The 18,469-nt window shown below is 41.6% G+C and overlaps 1 protein-coding gene across 3 annotated transcripts in view; it reads left to right on the top strand.

The window, feature by feature from the left end:
• The window catches only part of CALCR (calcitonin receptor), a 172,275-nt gene extending 155,609 nt beyond the window's left edge, over positions 1-16,666 (top strand). For 2 of the 3 annotated variants that reach the window (XM_074574684.1, XM_074574682.1), the window contains 3 exons: positions 112-330; positions 8,371-8,412; positions 15,572-16,293. In XM_074574684.1, coding sequence (XP_074430785.1) covers positions 112-330; positions 8,371-8,412; positions 15,572-15,793 — 483 coding nt within the window. In that variant the 3' untranslated portion in view covers positions 15,794-16,293. Of the gene's footprint in view, positions 1-111; positions 331-8,370; positions 8,413-15,571 lie in introns of all 3 variants that reach the window. The other variant, XM_074574685.1, reaches the window with a different exon arrangement.
• The last annotated feature ends 1,803 nt before the right edge of the window (positions 16,667-18,469 follow it).

The following is an 18,469-nucleotide window of genomic DNA, read 5'->3' as shown; positions in this document are numbered from 1 at the left end:
TACGATAAAGCTAGAAAGTTACATTTTACTGCCATTTATGTGTTCTGTATTTTTCTTTGGAATGTCTCTCTAATTTGAATGCTTTCACCTATAACGGCTTTGCTTTCGCAGGTCAATTTTTTCTTTTTGCTGAACATTGTCCGAGTTTTGGTGACAAAGCTAAGGGATACCCACCGTGCTGAGTCCAACATGTACATGAAAGCTGTCAGAGCCACTTTAATCCTGGTGCCCTTACTAGGAATTCAGTTTGTTATTATTCCCTGGAGACCAGAAAACCGACTTGCTGGAGAAATATATGATTACATCATGCATATATTAATGCATTACCAGGTATGTTATATAGTAGCCACTTCAGCTTAGGTGAGGTGCTTGCTGTTAAGTTAGTTTAGCCAAAGATGCTGTTGCCAGTTGTTTTGCCCTGAAACTGAGCGTGATTTTGCGGTTCTTTTCCAACCACTTTCACATTATTGGGTTGTCTGCCTCGGCACAAGTAGCATCGCTACATAAAGAACAGCCACAAGACAGAGGAAACAATGAAAAATGTAGCAAAAATGATCAGGTGGCACTATTTCTAAACTAAGGAGAGAAAACTGAGATTACAGAGGGCTCTTACGTTCAAAGCATGATTTCTGTTGAAGTGCTCAAATTTACTGAAACTGGTGCTGTGAGGTTAATATTAGAATTATCTGTGTGTGCAAACTGTTGTACAGAGGGAATGCCAACACACAGAAGAAAAGACTGAGACAATGAGGCTTCATTTAAGAGTTAAAATTCCATTATTAGGCAGTTTAAATTAAAATATAACACTGACATTTTGAGTTCATAAACGCTTTGGAATTACAGCATAATTCAGTAAGTCTGGTTTGCTTTTTTTTAAAAAAAAAGAGAAAACAGAACAAATCTAAATGGTTTTAAATGCTTGGTTATCTGGTTTAGTGACTGTAATATATCCGGTCCTATATTGACTAGGAAAGGCAGATTTCTAATGCATTTGTGAGTAGTGGTCAAAATAGGTGCGAGTACAGTGACCCACTTCTTGCTCCCTTTCATACAGAAGCTAAACGCAGAAATTATTTTAATGTTGTAGTTAGAAGACAGCTGGAAAAAAAAAATAAAATCAGTGGTGGGTTTTCCTTAAATGAAGTGATAAATAATGCTACCAAATCTATGCATCCTGTCATCTTAGATTATATTTCCTGCTTATCACCCTTATCCCTTCAGAACTGTGGATGTGCATACTTCTGCGTGTGTAGAATAACTGAAGTTATAGGTCTGTTTTTGCAGTGTATGCCATCTCATATTACAGTTCTGCTTAAAAGGAATGAGAGTCTGTTTCTTCTATTGTTTCCTGTATTGTCACTTCTTCGGTCTCAAAAGGCTATAAAGGAATTATCTCCAAATAAGTTTTCTGATGACAAGTTGCTTGCAGTTTTAGCAAGTTATGATAACATAGACTGTTACAATAATCATTTTACTCTTAAAACATCTTTTGAATCCTGTGATGTTGTCAGAGAATTGCAAAAAGAATGTTAATCATCTTAGTTAACAATCCTAATTATGATAATTACGCAACAGAAAGTCAAACCAAGGTTAAAATGGAATGAGAAACAAAACCAAAGTATTGTGAAACTCTTGTATTGATGGATGGGACTAGGTGAGGGAGGGAGCCAAGGAGGCAAAGATTCGTCTCTGATGAGTTCCTTCTGCCCTCGTCCCAGTCATCGGGAATGGGTGTCTCTCCATGGCTTATCGACCCCGATCACCCTCTGACAATGCATTTTGTCCTGGGGGACAGTGCTGGGGACACCAGCGTGGACACATGGTGCGGGCTGCCCGTGCCCCACTGCTGCTGTGCCCAGAGAGGCCGCCAGGCCATGCCAAGCAGTGACAGCCCACCCAGAGCCATCCCCCAGCCGGGGCAGCAGTGCAGACCTCACAGAAGAGCTCTTGACACCTCTGCAATATAATCTCAGTGTGCTCCCCACCAGCATGTAAAATTTGGCCTTTTGGGAGGGTTATGCAGTCGTCCTGCTAACTGCAGCCGATAGTGACGCTCCCTTTTCTACTTAGGGTGGATTCTTAACTGTATTCGAAAATAAACTTTCTTAATCCTTTCCCAAACGTTTCTTGTATGCATATTTAAGATAGCCAGCTATATAATCGCTCCTCTGGTGCTCATTTTCTTCTAGGACTGATTATGTAATTAGCAGATATTGTATTAGTTTGTGTAACAGCTCTATTTCCCCACTAGCTATTATGCTGTTACAAACCACAGCACAGCCTGCCTCTCCATAAGCCGGCAGCAGTCTATTAGTCTTCACATACTGTGGCCTGTCAATCACATACAAGCAGGCATCGTGGGTGCAATTATGAAGATTTTTTTTTTCACGGAAAATGTAATACATTCTCCATTTCTGCTTTGGTTAAACAATACCTTTTTAATGCCTTTTTCTAGAACAGAAAGAGAGACAGTTTTTCAACAGCGCGTCGCTGCTTTACGTGAGCACAATGGTCTGATACATTAGCTACATTGTCCGTGTCCACAGAAATGGTGCAAACAAGCACTGCAGTCTATTGTAAAAATCATGATTGAAGATGATGAGTGAGAAAGTATTTGTTCCCACAGGAAACTGTGTAATGGTATATCTTTCATAGAATGGTTTTCCCAGTTAAAAAACAGCATGTCAAGATGTTACATGCTAGGTTTCCTCTACTGAAGTCACTTTGGAATTACAGAAGCCAGCCTGGTTTTGAATTGTCCATCCCTTTTTGCAGTACTGTCATCAGTGCTCACTGTTTTAAGCAGAAGTGTTTTTTCAAATATGGTTATATGAGCAATTCATAAACTCTGTATTTCTACTTCCCCTGTATCAAATTGTGTCTGTTTCACCACATAGACCCAATTCTTCTTAACAGATCTATACAGCATATGTGTAAATGAAAAAAAAAAAATGAAGACTGGCCTTTGTGCTGCAAATATGAATGCACGTACTTTTCCAGCCCCACCAGCCAGCCTTCCATGGATGCTGTAAAAGCAGAGATTAGTGTCTCCCCTCACCATCACCAATATCAGCTCTTCAGTCTCCAGACTGTGCTGAAATGAAGGTTGCACCAGGCGAAAGAAAGATATTTCAGCCCTTAAGTGGAGTAATTTATGCAGAGGGGGATGCTGTAGGTGCATTGCTGAACAGGCAGTTTGCTTGTTAAACAGTGCTCCTACAGTAGGCACCTCAAAGCAAACATTTGCGCTCCAGAACAGCCAGCGAGTTGGAGATTTTCCGAGAGGACTTGGCTTTCAAAAGCCTGTTAGATGATGCTGAAAGCCCATGAAAGATGCAGTCTTCCTCGGGGTGTAAAACACTGTGGTACAGGATGCTCTGCCTCCTTACACACACCTCTGTCGTGAAAACACCTCTGTCACTACTACCAGCCAGCACATCCCATTATCCCAGCTTCTGATCTCTGACATTGGTCCATAGTAGAGGCCTCACCAGAAAAAGTGAAGAGCAGAAAAATGCAGTAACCCCATGATGCATCAGTTAGTCCCACACATAGACACCCCACCCCCCTTCCAGATGCTCGCAAACAAGCCCAGAGATTAACGCACTCCTGCTTGCAAGCTCCTGCCACCAGCTGTCCCCTCTCACAAAATTCTCCCTCCAGCATCTAGCTGGGTTTGTGGAGGCTATCACGTTACCTAACGTTGCACTGTCGCTATGCCAGAGAAGATTTAGCCATGGAGGTCCGCTTGGTGCAGTGGAGAAATAGCCCCCAAATCAACAGCAATACGTAAGCACTTAAAGTTACTCTCCTTCTCAATACCTTGCTGACCGTGGCCCTAAATATGCACGTCCGCCTCCATCGACAAATTAAAATGCTAATCAGCATTTTATTTTTATTTTATTTTAAAAACCTCTAAGGGTTTTTATTGGCAAATAAAGGGGTTTTTTTTCTATTAAATGGAGAATAACCAAAGTTTTCTTTCTCCTCAAGTAAGGTTACTTCTGTGTCACTGAGCAGCTTCCAAGCAGCCCCCTCAGGACTGCAGCACCCGCCCTGCCAGGCAGGCACATCCAGCCCACGGGGGCCTCATTTGTGCCAGGGGTGTTTTGTAGCTTTTAGGCATGGGTTTGGGTCACATATAGATCCGCCCTGCCTCCAAGTTGTAAATTTAACTCTCTCTGCAGCTTCACGCAGAACAAGATTAACCCATTTGAAAGTAGCCTCTTAAAACTAGTAAGATATTTCAATGCATTTTAGAAAGTATTCATTCCATCCGTTTCTCCATTTAAAGGGAAATAAATATCGTCTGTGATGCCAAACCAGAAACATTTTTTCTTTCTGTGTAAAGTTAAGGTCATAGGACTGCTTCTGACAACATAAGTGGGTTTTTGATTTCCTGTTTCTTTTTTCTTTGCATTATTAGTAATTTCAAAACTTCCTAATATTTTGAGCCAATAAAAGTTGAGGAAAATGGTTTTTTTGAAAGCTGGATATTATAAAGTGCCGTTTTTGAAGGAAAAAATTATGTACAAAATGACAGTAGTGAAACCTCCAACAGAGAGCACGAGAAGCAGCAAAGTGTGGAAGTGTGAGCTTTCACTGATGGGATGTCTCCCTCATTTCGCAGCAGGTGGGCTGCCGTCTTCAGCCCTCTCCTGACAATCTCCCCACCTCAGTAGCAGCAGAAACTGCACACACACATTCGTTGTTTTGCTTATTTTTTTTTAGCCTAACACAAATGAACACTTTATAGCGCAGTCATTTACCTCAGAGATGCTGTATGAATGTGCTGTGAATGAAGATGATGAAGTTGTTCATCAAGTTCAAGTGTTGTTTTTCTCAAAGCTCTTTGTCTCCGCTGAAATGAGAGAGATGGGAATGGGAAGTACTTCCATGAAGAACTTTGGCCATACCTTTTTTTTTTCCTTTTGCTGTCCACTCAGATCCAGAAGTGAGAAGTGAATGGACATGGACCAAAGCCCACACAGAGAATCAGAAACTCTTTTTTTTTAATATTATGCCCATCTGTACAATTATATGTGCCATCATCTTCTACCACCAACAATGAACATGTCATCCCACTGAAGTGTAAACACAGCGTGTAATTGTGGCAGAAACTAATGCCATAGACATCCTCAGGAATAACAGGAATAAGCATATATAGATATGGTTTATTGGTTTTATGGAGACATAACCTAGAAGAAAAACAACCGAGGTATCAGAAATCCATGTAAATTTGCAGGATCTGCATAGGTGGGTTTTGTTTGTTTCTTTTTAACCTGAGCAAATTACTGGAACTTCTTTCAAGACACTCAGGTTTTCTGGGAGAGTTAGATACAAATTAAATACCTGTCAAGCAAAGAATGTCCTTGGACCAGTATAGGCACTTAAACACAGGGAAAAACTCACTATGGGGTCAGTGAGGTACATGAAGGTCTGAGAGCTGCTAACTCTGAACAGTCTCTAAGGCATGATTCGGCCAAAAGCCACATTCATCTGGTCTTCACACAATTCCAGAAATAAAGAATTTCAGAAGTCGTTAAAGGCCTTAATCTCAAAATAAATGTATTTTTCATCTCTGCCTTCAATACCACAGCCAGTGTTATCCTGCTCTCAGCAGACAATATATCACAGGTCAGTTTAACAACTCCACACAGTGGCAGAGAGGTATAACTGACCTAGAGATCTCATCCTCAACGAGAATTGCACCCTAAGCAAAAACCAGCAGCAGTTAGAGAGAATATGGAAGGCGTGTGTCAAAGAGATATGAAAATTAACCTGTGGGTCTTACATGAAACGATTAACCTACATCCAGTCTGTCATGTTTTAATAGAACTACTGTAAAATTATCATCATCCCAAGCCCAACTGCATCTGAAGAGACAAAGCTGATATGTCCTACAGATATCTCTGGAGCTTTACAGCTGAAGATAACGGTAGTACTCTGAACTATCGTCAAAAAATTATGTATAAATGGGAAAAAATAAGAAATAGAAATAGAAATAAATATAGAAATAGAAATAATGAAATAGAAATAGAAATAAATAGAAATACGAATTAGAACTAGAAATAGAAATGGAAGTAGAAATAGAAATAGAAATAGAAATAGAAATAGAAATAGAAATAGAAATAGAAATAGAAATGGAAGTAGATAGATGGCAGAGCCCAGAGGGCTGTTGCTGATGGAAGAAGAGCAGTGAGACCTATATGGGACAAACTAGAGAAAATAATTTCTTCAGCCAGAACATGTACAACATCCGTGGTCTCAAAATAGTGAGGAGCCAGATCTGCTCTCAGCTCATTCCAGACCGGAAGAGTTGAAGGGATATGAGGCACCACCACAGCTTTCTCTTTAGCTTTTCTGTCAGAAGTTGTCTGGAGAAAACATCAGTTAAGGGAACTACACTCTCCAACAAAAGTAGAGCAATTGCAGAATGTAACAGAGGAATTCAAATAACATACAGGAACTGAAATGGAAAATGACTTCACTTCAGCAGTTCAGGTTCAATTCTGCCTTTAGGTGAACCGCAGTTCCCAAATTCCCCCGAAACACTCGCACTGAAGAACAGACTTAGAGAAGTTTCTCTGGTTCTTTCTCTCCTCCTGGCATCTTTTGTGTCCGCCGTGCCTCAGATGCAACATCCATCGTGCATCTCTACCCCCAGATGAGATCAAGATCCGTTTCATTTCCCATCGTGGCTGACTGCTGTTAATATAAACACACTTTAGCAAAATAGTGAGACCCCTGCTGAGCCTGTGTACCTGGTAGTTCAACTGCAGATGTTTTGCAAGACTCTGAAAATTAATACAGCACACACAGAGCAGGAGAAAATCAAGATAGGGCACCAGGAAGTGACGCATTTGCTCCCCCTGCATAACTTTTTTATTTAGGAATCTGTGGTCTAACCAAGTCCTGCTTTAGAGGCATAAGATTTTGGTTGGCTTTGTGGTGTTTCTGAAACCACAGCTTATGGGCAAACTATTGCGCATCACATATTGTATACCGCAATTTGAGTTTTTTGAGAATACTCACTGTTTTTCCAAAACATGAAAAGAAACTTTCTTTTTCTCACTATGTCTACTCTTCCTCCTCCTTGCATATGCTCTACTGGGTTCATATTTGAAGTCATGTCAAATTACAAATTCTGCATTAGAAGAGATTTACTGGAGAAAAATAATTGCCAAAATTCAGGTGGTCGGCATCTCTTCAAACCAGCCTATGTATCTCTAACATATAAGCATTTTGCTAAAATAGTTATTGCTTACCCTACATTTGTGGTCCAAAATATACACTTGAGAGTCCAAGACATTTTACAAAGTGTTAGCTACAATTTAACTGGTAATCAGTTAAATTAAGGTTTATAAAAAAGATACAGCTGTAAAGCTCTTCAAAGCAGCCCATGGGAACACAAACTACTGTATTGCAGTTTTCCCCTCAATTTCACAAACTGCCATATGTTTAGTTTATAATAACTGCTTTAAGTAATTTAAAATGAAGGCATTTGGCTCCCACTGAAGCTATGTAATGCTATTTTAATAAGAGCGAGTGTGGTTTAGAACATGGACCAGAGTAACTACGTGATTCTGAATGGCAGGCTCTGTGTGCGAGAATTTTCTCTCTTATTAATTTCACACCTTCTCACCTCATGTCCCTGGCTTGGCCCTTTTTAATATTGTAGCAGTAGTGAAATATTATCTGAACAATTGTGGCAGTAATTAAATTAATTTTAAGCCATTTAGGACTAAGCTTTGATCTGCAATCTCTCTTCTTTTTCTCTGCCCCTACCTTCTAACTCACCTATTGTGGGTTTTTTTTCCCTTTTCCTGACCATTTATACCTCTTTTCACATCCCCACCATCCATTGTGGTGCCCCACATACAAGCTCACTTACCCTGACATACAGTTTGATTTAAAGCCTTCCTGGGGCAGCTGGATTCTCCTTGGCTGACACTTGTAACTGGGTAACTGTACTCTGACAAACGAGCGGCAGCATGGAGGACACAGCTCTTCTGCCGTCTCTTCAGCAAAGTCGGTACCAGTGTGGTATTCCCCTGTAAGCAAGATATCTGCCTTACACACCATTTAATTTTCCTTCTCTAGGCCTCTTGTACAAAAATAACTTCATAGACAAAATAGATAATATATAAATGCTAGTAATATAGAACGAAATGGAAAAACATGTTGAGAAGACAAAAATGGGTGTAATAATGTAACTGTGAATGAGGGGGAGGTAAGGTGAAGTGTCGGTGATGTAGAGGAAGTGGACTAATGTTTTTATTTTGTATCCCTCCAAGTCCAAATTCCTAAGGAATGCAAAAAAAAATAAATTGTATATTCTGATCCCTAAACTCTTTTCCTTTCTCGTAGGGCTTACTTGTGGCAACTATATTCTGCTTCTTCAATGGTGAGGTAAGCATGTAAAATACAGCAAATGAACAGAATTTGAAAAATAGTCACTTTGTTGTTCATTAAGGCAGAAATGAAGCATGTTGTGCTACTTCGAAACCACACAAAGTAGCTTTTTACTCTGTATGTACAACCAGCAGCGTGAGGTTTTGAAAGCTCTGTGCAGAATATTATGTGACTTGAATATCTCTGAGCGGATGAATCAGGAATGTTACCTTCACAAAGCAGATGGCACCAAATGGGGTACAGGCGTGAGACTCTCCCCCTGCTATCTGCAATTTTGAGACAGAGGTCCAAGTAAAGGAGAAAAATGCTCTACTTCCCTTCCTGCCCCAGAATTGCCTGGAAGGACCAAAAAGGCCCATAAGAAGCAGTGGGGATCTTCGGGGGTCTGTCCTGGAGAGCCGTGTGCTGCGTTCAGCCCCAGAGCCGTGGTGGAGGTGCCGTCCCCAGTAGCACTGTCGGAGCAGAGGAGCCTGGAGGAGCGCAACTACTTTCACTCCTTTGAGGATTAGCACTGGCCTTTTTAAAGTCAGTGTTTCTCTTGTAGTAACTGAGAAATAAAAACCCTTGAGGCAAAGCTGTTTCACATTCTTTTACAGCTGGATCAGTATTTTAGATACCTAGAGCTGGTTTTAGGTCCAATTCACTACTTTCTTTTTTTTTTTTTTTTTTTTTTTTTACAAAGAAATAGCTGGTTAAAATATGTCAAGAACCATTTAAATTCCTACAGTAAGCCATTTTCCAAAGATGGTTAGCAGAAAAATGCTTTTTCAATACATCAGGAGCATTCAACTGTAGCAAAATAAACCACCGCATATCTTAGGAAAGGCAGAAAGTCCTTTAAAAAGTTATTTTTTAATCCAGAGCAGGTGACTTAGGTACAGAGCAAGCTTTGTGATGCTAACACTCAGTATGTCAACCAAAAGAGATATTCATGCTCGTGTTTATCCCTGTGTACTATTAGAAAATAGCGAATTCCCAGTAATGATGTGACCATGCGGATGTTTTTGTAGTGACTTGAAGCACATTATCTATTGATAAGGTCCTACTAGCTGGTTTGCTAACTTTTGGGATGGCATAGCTATACATTGGCTTCTGGCTGGCTTGCTGCATAAATGTACAGAGAAATGCAACAGTAGAAACAATTAGAGGCCTCTGACTGTAATTCTGTAGCACGGCTTCTCGAGATAATAAAAGAAAATAACAAAAGGTGAACAGTTAATGACACCAGAACATAATACAAAATGATAACCGTAAAAATCATGGTTTCATGGGTCCAATTAAAAAAAAGTTGGAAAGACGTACAGCAATTTTTTCCTATCACTTTTATACCCCCAGGATCTGCAGGCTTTCTCATTCTCCCTTACTGTCATAACTTTCTGGCACAGTCCACTCTCCATGCCCTGGAAACACAGAGAGATTTCTCGTTCTCCCTGGTAGGCGTGGAGAAAGTAGAGACCAGCCAGGCAATTTTTGAAGCATCCTCTCCCTATAGGAATGACTGCATAGCTCTGTGCAGGCAGCGCTCCAGCCTGTCCTTGCTTGCCTCCAAACAATGTGTTACCCCAAAATCCTGGTCTTCAGCATTGCCTTCTTCCTTCTTCATTCTCACCAGTGTTGCCTTCCATTTTTTTCAGATTAGATTTTGCAGAACAAATTTGCTTACTGTTTTATAGCTTTAGAGTAAAAGGTCAATTACTCTGTAATTCTCCAACTCTAATGAGAACGTATGGATTTGTGGCGAGAAAGGCTGTAGCAATGCTAAAATTGAGGAAAGGCAGCAAGAAAATACACTGAAAATGTAAACTATCTTAAAGGCTGTCTGTTTCTTTGGAACTGGAGCTATGTGATGAAACATACCTAAGTGCTTTTGGCAATGCCACAACGTCAGAGAAGCATATCCACCTTTACAACTCCAGGAATACAATTTGCAGGTTACCCAGTGACGAACAGATCTGGAACAGCTGCTTGCCAACATCATGGCCATATGTATCATTTAACTCAAAATTAGATTGCAGGGTATGAATGAGTTTACCCGTCATATGAACTAAACTAGACTGCACTAGGCAGAAAATTAAAAGCCACATTCCAGGAATGAAGATTAGTCTAAAATAAATATGCAACTCTCTTTTGTTCATTAAATACTGTATTAAATTAATTTAGAAGTCAGAATAAATACATTTGGATAAAGAAAATACACTATATTCATACATGATATTCAGACGTCCAACCTCAGAGGCATGCTGTGCGGTCTAGACTTCTGCACTCACTGAGCTGCTGTTAGGAAGCTGCAATAGCAGCCAGTCATTCCTTATGTGGGTGGAAGATGCAGGGTCTGGATACAAATCCTGAATAGTAGAAATATCCCTAACACAAACCCTAACCCTAACCCAAACCCTAACCCATAAATAATCACATGGATGGCTTAACTACCTTCCGGTAGCTGCAGACTGCCTGTAGAATTAATGACTCCTTGATAGAGTCGCTGATCAGAAACTTTCATCAGTGTCAGGCAGTAAGAGCAAACAGCTGTGGGGATTCCAGTTTCTCAGACATGTTGAGCGTGATTTTTGTTGGTGCTTGGGTACTTTTCATCATTACACACACTTTTAAAATTGTTGTATCTGCTGCAGACTCCAGACTGTCCAACATGGTCAATGATAGGGATGCTGAGAAACTTCCTCATTATTTTCTTGTAGGAAATTTTATTTACTGGACAATAAGGGAAGTTTTTTGTAGAATTTCCTGCTAAAGTGGCCAGAGAGCCAAAGCAGACACCTCTCTAATATAGACTCAAGACAGTTTGGTGCTACTTGCATCAGCACATTACCAATAAACATCAAGCAAGTTTATGTATTAGAGTAGCTGTGTTGGGCTGTGCCAGAAGAGAGGATGAGAGGATCGTGATCCCCTTCCTGCAAGTCCCATTTATTCTTGCAGTTACACAAGGTGTAGATACATAAGGCACAAAACCTATAGAGAAGCAGCAACAGACTAATGCCAAGATGGCATTAGGTCCTTCCAAAGGGAGTGCTGGTCTGAGTTTGGCTGCCCAAGAGAACTAAGCAAAGATAATTTCCCCGAGTCTTGCTGTGTGCAGTATGACATAGACCAAAGCCACAGTCTGGTCTTCAGTCATGGTAGGAGATTGTTTCCAAGCTGCTGTATAGATCTGCTGCTATAGAGCTCAAAATTATGTCTCATGAGAAAATTCAGTGTGGGGCAAGGAGATTAATTTTAGCACCACAGGGGCCTGGATACTCTGGGATTTACTTTTTCCTACTGGAATATTTAACTTCAAGGATGAATTACATAAAGTTTAGCCAGGACAAACAATGCTAAACTCAGGACCACCTGACAGTGTTTTATATTGCGTTCGTCGCCTACTACCTCACCAACCTCCCTTTAGCACCACGAGCCGATCTATAGAAAGAAATATAAAAATAGTAATGAGAAGCTGTACTGGTGCCTGCATTCATGTGGAAGAACACGTAAACAATAGATTTGTTTTGGACTTTTAAATTGACAGATCTTCCTGTGCATTTTCATAGAAAATCTCAGTGTCCAGCAGCACTGTAGTTTCTCTGTCCAACAACAACAGCGTTGTACAGATGATACAAGGTCTCTGCAATAGTCTGCTCACCAGACCATATTTCCAGGCTTGAGATTGCTTCTAGACTGCAAGACTGGCCAACAAAATGGAAAGTCTGTTTGGAAAAAAAAAAAAAAGTCAGCCATATATCTTGTGTGCCAAGAGGCATGAATGGCTAATAGAGAACAGAAAAACCTTTTAAGTCCTGAAGAGCAGGACTGAGTAAATAAACTCAGGCTCTTTGTTTCTTTAGACTTTACTTTCTTCCATCTGCTATCCCAGCAGAAAGCACAGCAGGCATCGCCCTGCCCCTCCCGGTCCCCAGGAGCCTCCTTGGTCGTTAATATATTATTGCTGTGCATGTGATTTTCAGTAATGCTGCTTACACATTTAAAATCCGTGCATGAACAGTTTTAGTTGGCACTGAATTATGATCATCTGAGATCCTTGGAATCGTGGCAATCTAGATTAACACGTTGTTTTACTCAAGTGCAGCAGCTTGTACTATCCATTATCCATTTGTGGCCAGATCCTTGCACAGGCCAGCAGTTCAGCGGAGAGCAAAAACCCAGCTGCTTTGACCTCGTGCTCTCACTGCTCCATGGAGCCTTTTAAACCTGACTAACGGCACTTCTAATCATGGGCTGAACTGGAGGGGATGTGCCTGTTCTCTCCCTCACCACACATACAATTGAAGTGTCACTCCCTTCTGAGAACAAAACGATAAGCTCCTCACGGCAGGCTTTGTAAGCTCAGTGACATTGTTCTTCCCCCTTCGGTTAACCGTGTTATCATCTCCAGACCTATGGTTAACCTGGTAGCCCATCAAACTCCAGTTCAACTGAGAGCAGTTTGAGAGCTCAGCAAGAGCTCATCGCCTTCACAGCAGCTCCTCTCCCCATGCAAGAGCAATCAAAGCCTTGGGGTCTATGCAGGGGAAGCAGGGCCAGGAGAGGAACAGGCTGTAAGAGCAAGTTCTTCCCACCTTAACTAAAGACACTGAGATTAATCTGAATGGATGAACTGCTGTGAAATGCAAACACACTCAATACTTAGGGGCAGAGGCAATGGCCGGAGGTGCGCAGTGGCTGCAGGCACTAATGACTGCGGTGGCAGCGTTGGAGAGATGGCTGCGAGCAGGCAGAGCTGCTGGGCACACCCAGGACTTCTGCATTATCCTCATTGTGTCCAGCTGTAGGTCACAGGATCTCCTGCCCCAGTGTGATATTGGGGAAAAATCACTGACTTAATCCTTCTGAAGATTTCTTCTTCCAGTCTCTCCCCATAGCTTCTATGGTGACGAAGCTACAACATTCATACTCTGACATCAAAAGGCAATTTTAAAGTGACTAAAATCTTTACAGGGTTTACTTCATGTGTAATATTTCTGTATCATGTGCTACAACTGCATTGCTCTCGTGCAGTAGTTCTTTCTCACTAATAAACTTTGGCGATGGTGTGATATGAAACATCTCTGCATGCAGCCATTTCACTTTAAATCTCAATATTGGCACAGTAAGCTTTGCTCACAGCCCCGGTAATTAAAGTTCCGTTGTAGCCATGTGCCTTTTCTGTGCTTGGTATCTAATTAACCTACACTCAGCCATTTGTTTTCTTTTCTTCACGCGTTAGGAGAAGGCAAATAGGAATACATTTCTCCAGGTGAAAAGAACTCTTAACTACTTTGTCTTAAGCTAAACAATAGCAAAAAAGAGCTAATATTGGAAACTGGGCATAGATATCGTTTTCAGTTAGTTTTAAAGGACTAGTCCAGCAAACGTTTGTTTACTCAAGAAAGCAGTCATACCAAAGTCAGTGCAGCTACTTCCATGAGTAAGGATTTATAGCATCAGTCCTCATACCTTGGCTTGTGTCTTGGATTAAAAATAAAAAGCCAAAGCAATTGAAATATCCATTCTTGGCATGCTGTGTAGTCCTGCCGTACACTCAGTAAGCATCTCAGATTCATAGCAATTCCTTATGAAGCCTTGTCCTTATGTGACATGAAACAGCTTTCTTGCAGGCAGCTGTGGGTGGTGAGTAGATAACATTTTACTATATACATATTAATAGAGTGATTAGAACTGTGGAGACTTGGGAAATATTAAAGTCATTTAGATTCATCTACATGAATCAAAGATACGGTTCTGCACAGAGCCTAGAGAGTGACTTCAGAATACTCCCTGAGCAAAAATGACACACACCGTCCAGCTCAGCACGAGCATGGATACTCTGGGATGCTCCTGTGATCGCAGTGCCTCACCTGCCTCTGCCTTCCTCTGGAGGGGTGATCATTTACAGCAGATTATTACGGCAAACTGCTCCTATTCTCACATTTTGCTGGCTGGAATCGCTGATCTGAATGAACGGAGCCAGGGTTTGCCCGCTCACTGCTCATGTCTCAGTGCTTCCTTTGGGAAGGAGCTAGCAAGTGCCGGCACGCCTGGACATGCAGCTGGAGAAGGGCTTCTTATTCCCTGGCAGGACTCGATAGCTTAAGTCATATCCTAGCGCCATATATAATAACACTCTTAATGTAAATGTTGAATAAAATATTTTATTCCTAGAAGACGAATGTCCAAAGGTTGGAATTCTCTCCTATGCAGAGAGCTGTGAGCAATGCTATTTGTTTGCCAGCACAGGGCCTGTTCTTAAATTACCGGAATAAAATCTCTGTTTATCTATACTAATCCTCTAACTCTTCCCCTCTACAAAATGAGCGCTGGCAAGCTCTTGAAGTGTACTTACACTTTGCCATTCATGGCCAGTTTTACTCAAGGTCAGGTTTCTTCAGGGATCACAATGCATTAGCCATTCCAGGGGCAAGGATCCAGCTGCAGCTTCAGATGGGTTTTAATCCTCATCCCTCCTTCCTGTTCCCTCTTCTACCATAGCATCCCACTGTGTTCCCGTGCACCATCTGTTCCACATCTACCTCTTAGGTAGGGGAACAGCTAACCCATACCCACTCTTCATAAGCAGCAACAACTGCAGAAACTAATTGCTGCCATGGGGTTGGGAGGGAGGGAGTTAAGGCCGAGAGATGAGTAACTTCTGCTTCTGGAGCTGGGAGCAAAGCAGAAGAGAGAGGCAGACTGAACCTGATGGAATTAGACCTGGAGCTCGCTCTTTCTTTCTTTCTTTCTTTCTTTCTTTCTTTCTTTCTTTCTTTCTTTCTTTCTTTCTTTCTTTCTTTCTCTCTTTCTTTCTCTCTTTCTTTCTCTCTTTCTCTCTTTCTCTCTTTCTTTCTTTCTCTCTTTCTCTCTCTCCCTCTTTCTCTCTCTCTCTTTCTCTCTTTCTTTCTCTCTCTCTTTCTTTCTTTCTCTTTTTCTCTCTTTCTCTCTCTTTCTTTCTCTCTTTCACTCTTTCTTTCTCTATTTCTCTCTTTCTTTCTTTCTCTTTCTCTCTCTCTTTCTCTCTCTTTCTTTCTCTCTTTCTCTCTTTCTCTCTTTCTTTCTCTCTTTCTTTCTCTCTTTCTCTCTTTCAATTCCTGCAGCAAATTAAAAAAATGCTACAATTACAGGGATTCAGGTTATGCCTCACCCTAACTATGTGGTTCTTTAACAGGTACAAGGAGCTTTGAAGAGGCAATGGACACAGTACAAAACCCAGTGGGGCCAAAGGCGCCGAGAGCACTGCTCCACGCGGTCTACCTCCTACACTGCGACATCAATCACAGAAGTCCCCGTTTACCTATACCATCACGATTCCAACAATGAACAGTTAAATGGAAGATATGTCGAGGACTCTGAACTTGTTGCATTAAAATCTGGAGAGACGTCTGCCTAGCTCAGCACCAGCCATCACAAAGACATCATTTCACATTCTGCTTGTGAACAAAGTGGGGAGAAGGGTGGGAGTGTGGAAATCCAAGCCACTATGGCAGAGGGCAAGACCAGGTGAAAGGACACATCATATTCAAACCACAGCAGCCTCTGGCAGCAATGTCACAGAGGGAGCGTGACACAGCCCTGGAAATAGTGTTTCTTCCCGCACGCTGCAGCATGGAGTGAACATGGACCTGTTCACCAGACAGTGTCATCTCCACATCTCCTCGTACCGGCTGTATGAAGAGTCAGTTGTAACAGTGCCAGGTAGCTCATAGCAAACAGAAAGAAAGAAGCAGTATGTGGCAATTGGAAACTTTAAGCAGTTTTTACTTTTGGTACTTTTCTTTAACGCTAGATTTTGAGCTATCAACTTTCACAAGGTGTAACTGGCTTGGAGTCCTTTATTTCCCCTTTTAATGAGCTTGATGACTTCTTAAAAGATTTTGCACATTGCAAGACAAATCAAGCAGATGAACAGAAAAAGAGTCACTCCAAAGTATTCAAAGCTTGATGATCTCCAAAGGATACCCCAAAATATTACCATCCCCCAAAGATAGCCCAAAATATTACCATCCCATTAGCAAGTGCATAAAACAGATGAAGATAAAATAGTAATTGCATACCAAATTCACAACACCCTCAGAGAAACAGACTGGTTCTTTAGGCTGCCTCATACAAGTCCTGGAGGCATCTCAAAATAGTTTTTGTTTAACAATACTGGTAGTTCAAGAATATTTATTTATAGGAAAAATTGTCACCCTATTACTCTGCCCAGAAACTCATCATTAAGGCACAATCCTTTCACTCTGAATAAACGGTGAAATTTGTTTGGAAATTATTATTTTCTTTAATGGGCATTCTGAGATGAAGGCTAGATGAATGCTTGCCTCTGTAATAAAATTATGATCATGGCAGTAAAGGATCACAGGTAAGAGATGCAAAACTAATGTCTTAGCACAGGAAGCATCTATTTTTAGAATCTGGTTGCTGCTCTGAGTCCCTAGTTGTTGAAGGTGATGATTTCGTGTGTGAGTCTGTCATCAGGAAAACATGATGAATGTACAGTTTTGTGAGTAATAAGCACTTTTATCACATATTCAAAGCATCATTAGACTCTCTGTGTGATTACTGAGGCAGAAATCAGGTCAGGGAGAAGCTGATTTGCAGTTAGAAGTTACCGTACTGTCACTCCAAAAGTTCTGCAAATCACCAAAGAAATAAAATAGATGAATTTCCCACATTAAGCTAATTGCAAAGAATCTGCAAGCAGCAAGGCCGGTGCCTCGCAGGGCTGTGACTCCTATGGAGTTTTATGCACAAAATGTTTAGTGAATATAAAGTCATTCCATCTTGCATATCTCTGAAAAACTGTCCTCTGAAAAACTCCTTTGCCTTTGGCTGAGATGTGCATGGGATATTTCAAATACTAACAACTTCAAGATACTCATCAGAGTCTTTAACTTTGAAGGAAGTCCCCCTTTGCTTTCCCTGCTAATACACTTGCATCTGATGCTTCCAGCCCAGCCCAAGCAGGAAGACGTGGTCAGAAGAAGAGGCAGCTGCAAGTGCCAGTGGTGACACCTGCTCCTCTCAAATGTCTAAATACCAGCCCTGGCCTGGGAGCTGTAAAAATACTGCCCTACGTGGCACGTGAATGGGAAGAGACAGGATGCCATTCTTTATACTGCAGTTCCGTTCGTGTGGGATTTCTGCTGCTGGCTCCATCCATAGTGATTTTCTCCTTACCACTGCATAAGGTACTTAAATATCATGGATTAGAATAGTCTTAAATCCAGATTTTGTCAGATAGTAAAGGGGAAGAGAAAAACTGAAATAAGGCACTTGAGCTAGATAACAATTATTTTGAGGTAATTTTGGAGGGTACAGACAGAGGCCCTAACCCTGCAGGTGTGTTGAGGAAGGCCTGCAGGACAGTCTGTATGCCACAAGCTAAAAAGCACTTTAGAGACTCCCATAGAAAGAGATCATAAACCAGTCCTGCCATAAACCTTGATAATCTATTTCAGATTCTATTGAAATTAGCAAACAAATCCCTGTTGACTTAGATGATCCATGAAGAACTCTCACAGAATCACAGAATCACAGAATGGTTAGAGTTGGAAGGGACCTTAAAGATCATCTAGCTCCAACCCCCCTGCCATGGGCAGGGACACCTCCCACTAGACCAGGCTGCTCAAAGCCCCATCCAGCCTGGCCTTGAACACTTCCAGGGATGGGGCATCCACAACTTCCCTGGGCAACGTGTTCCAGTGCCTCACTACCCTTACAGTAAAGATTTTTTTCCTGATATCCAATCTAAATCTACCCTCTCTCAACTTGAGGCTGTTACCCCATGCCCTATCACTACACTCCCTGATAAAGAGTCCCTCCCCATCCTTCCTGTAGGGCCCCTTTAGGTACTGGAAGGGGTTATAAGGTCTCCTGGGAGCCTTCTCTTCTCCAGGCTGAACAACCCCAACTCTCTCAGCCTGTCCTCACAGGAGAGGTGCTCCAGCCCTCTGGTCGTCTTCGTGGCCCTCCTCTGGACCCTCTCCAACAGGTCCATGTCCTTCTTGTGGTGAGGACTCCAGAGCTGGACAACACTCTCTTCAGTGTTCAGGAATGACTTATGCAA

The sequence above is a fragment of the Larus michahellis genome, chromosome 2 (assembly GCF_964199755.1).
Source record: "Larus michahellis chromosome 2, bLarMic1.1, whole genome shotgun sequence".
NCBI lineage: Eukaryota > Metazoa > Chordata > Aves > Charadriiformes > Laridae > Larus > Larus michahellis.
This window is presented reverse-complemented; position numbering and strand designations above follow the sequence as displayed.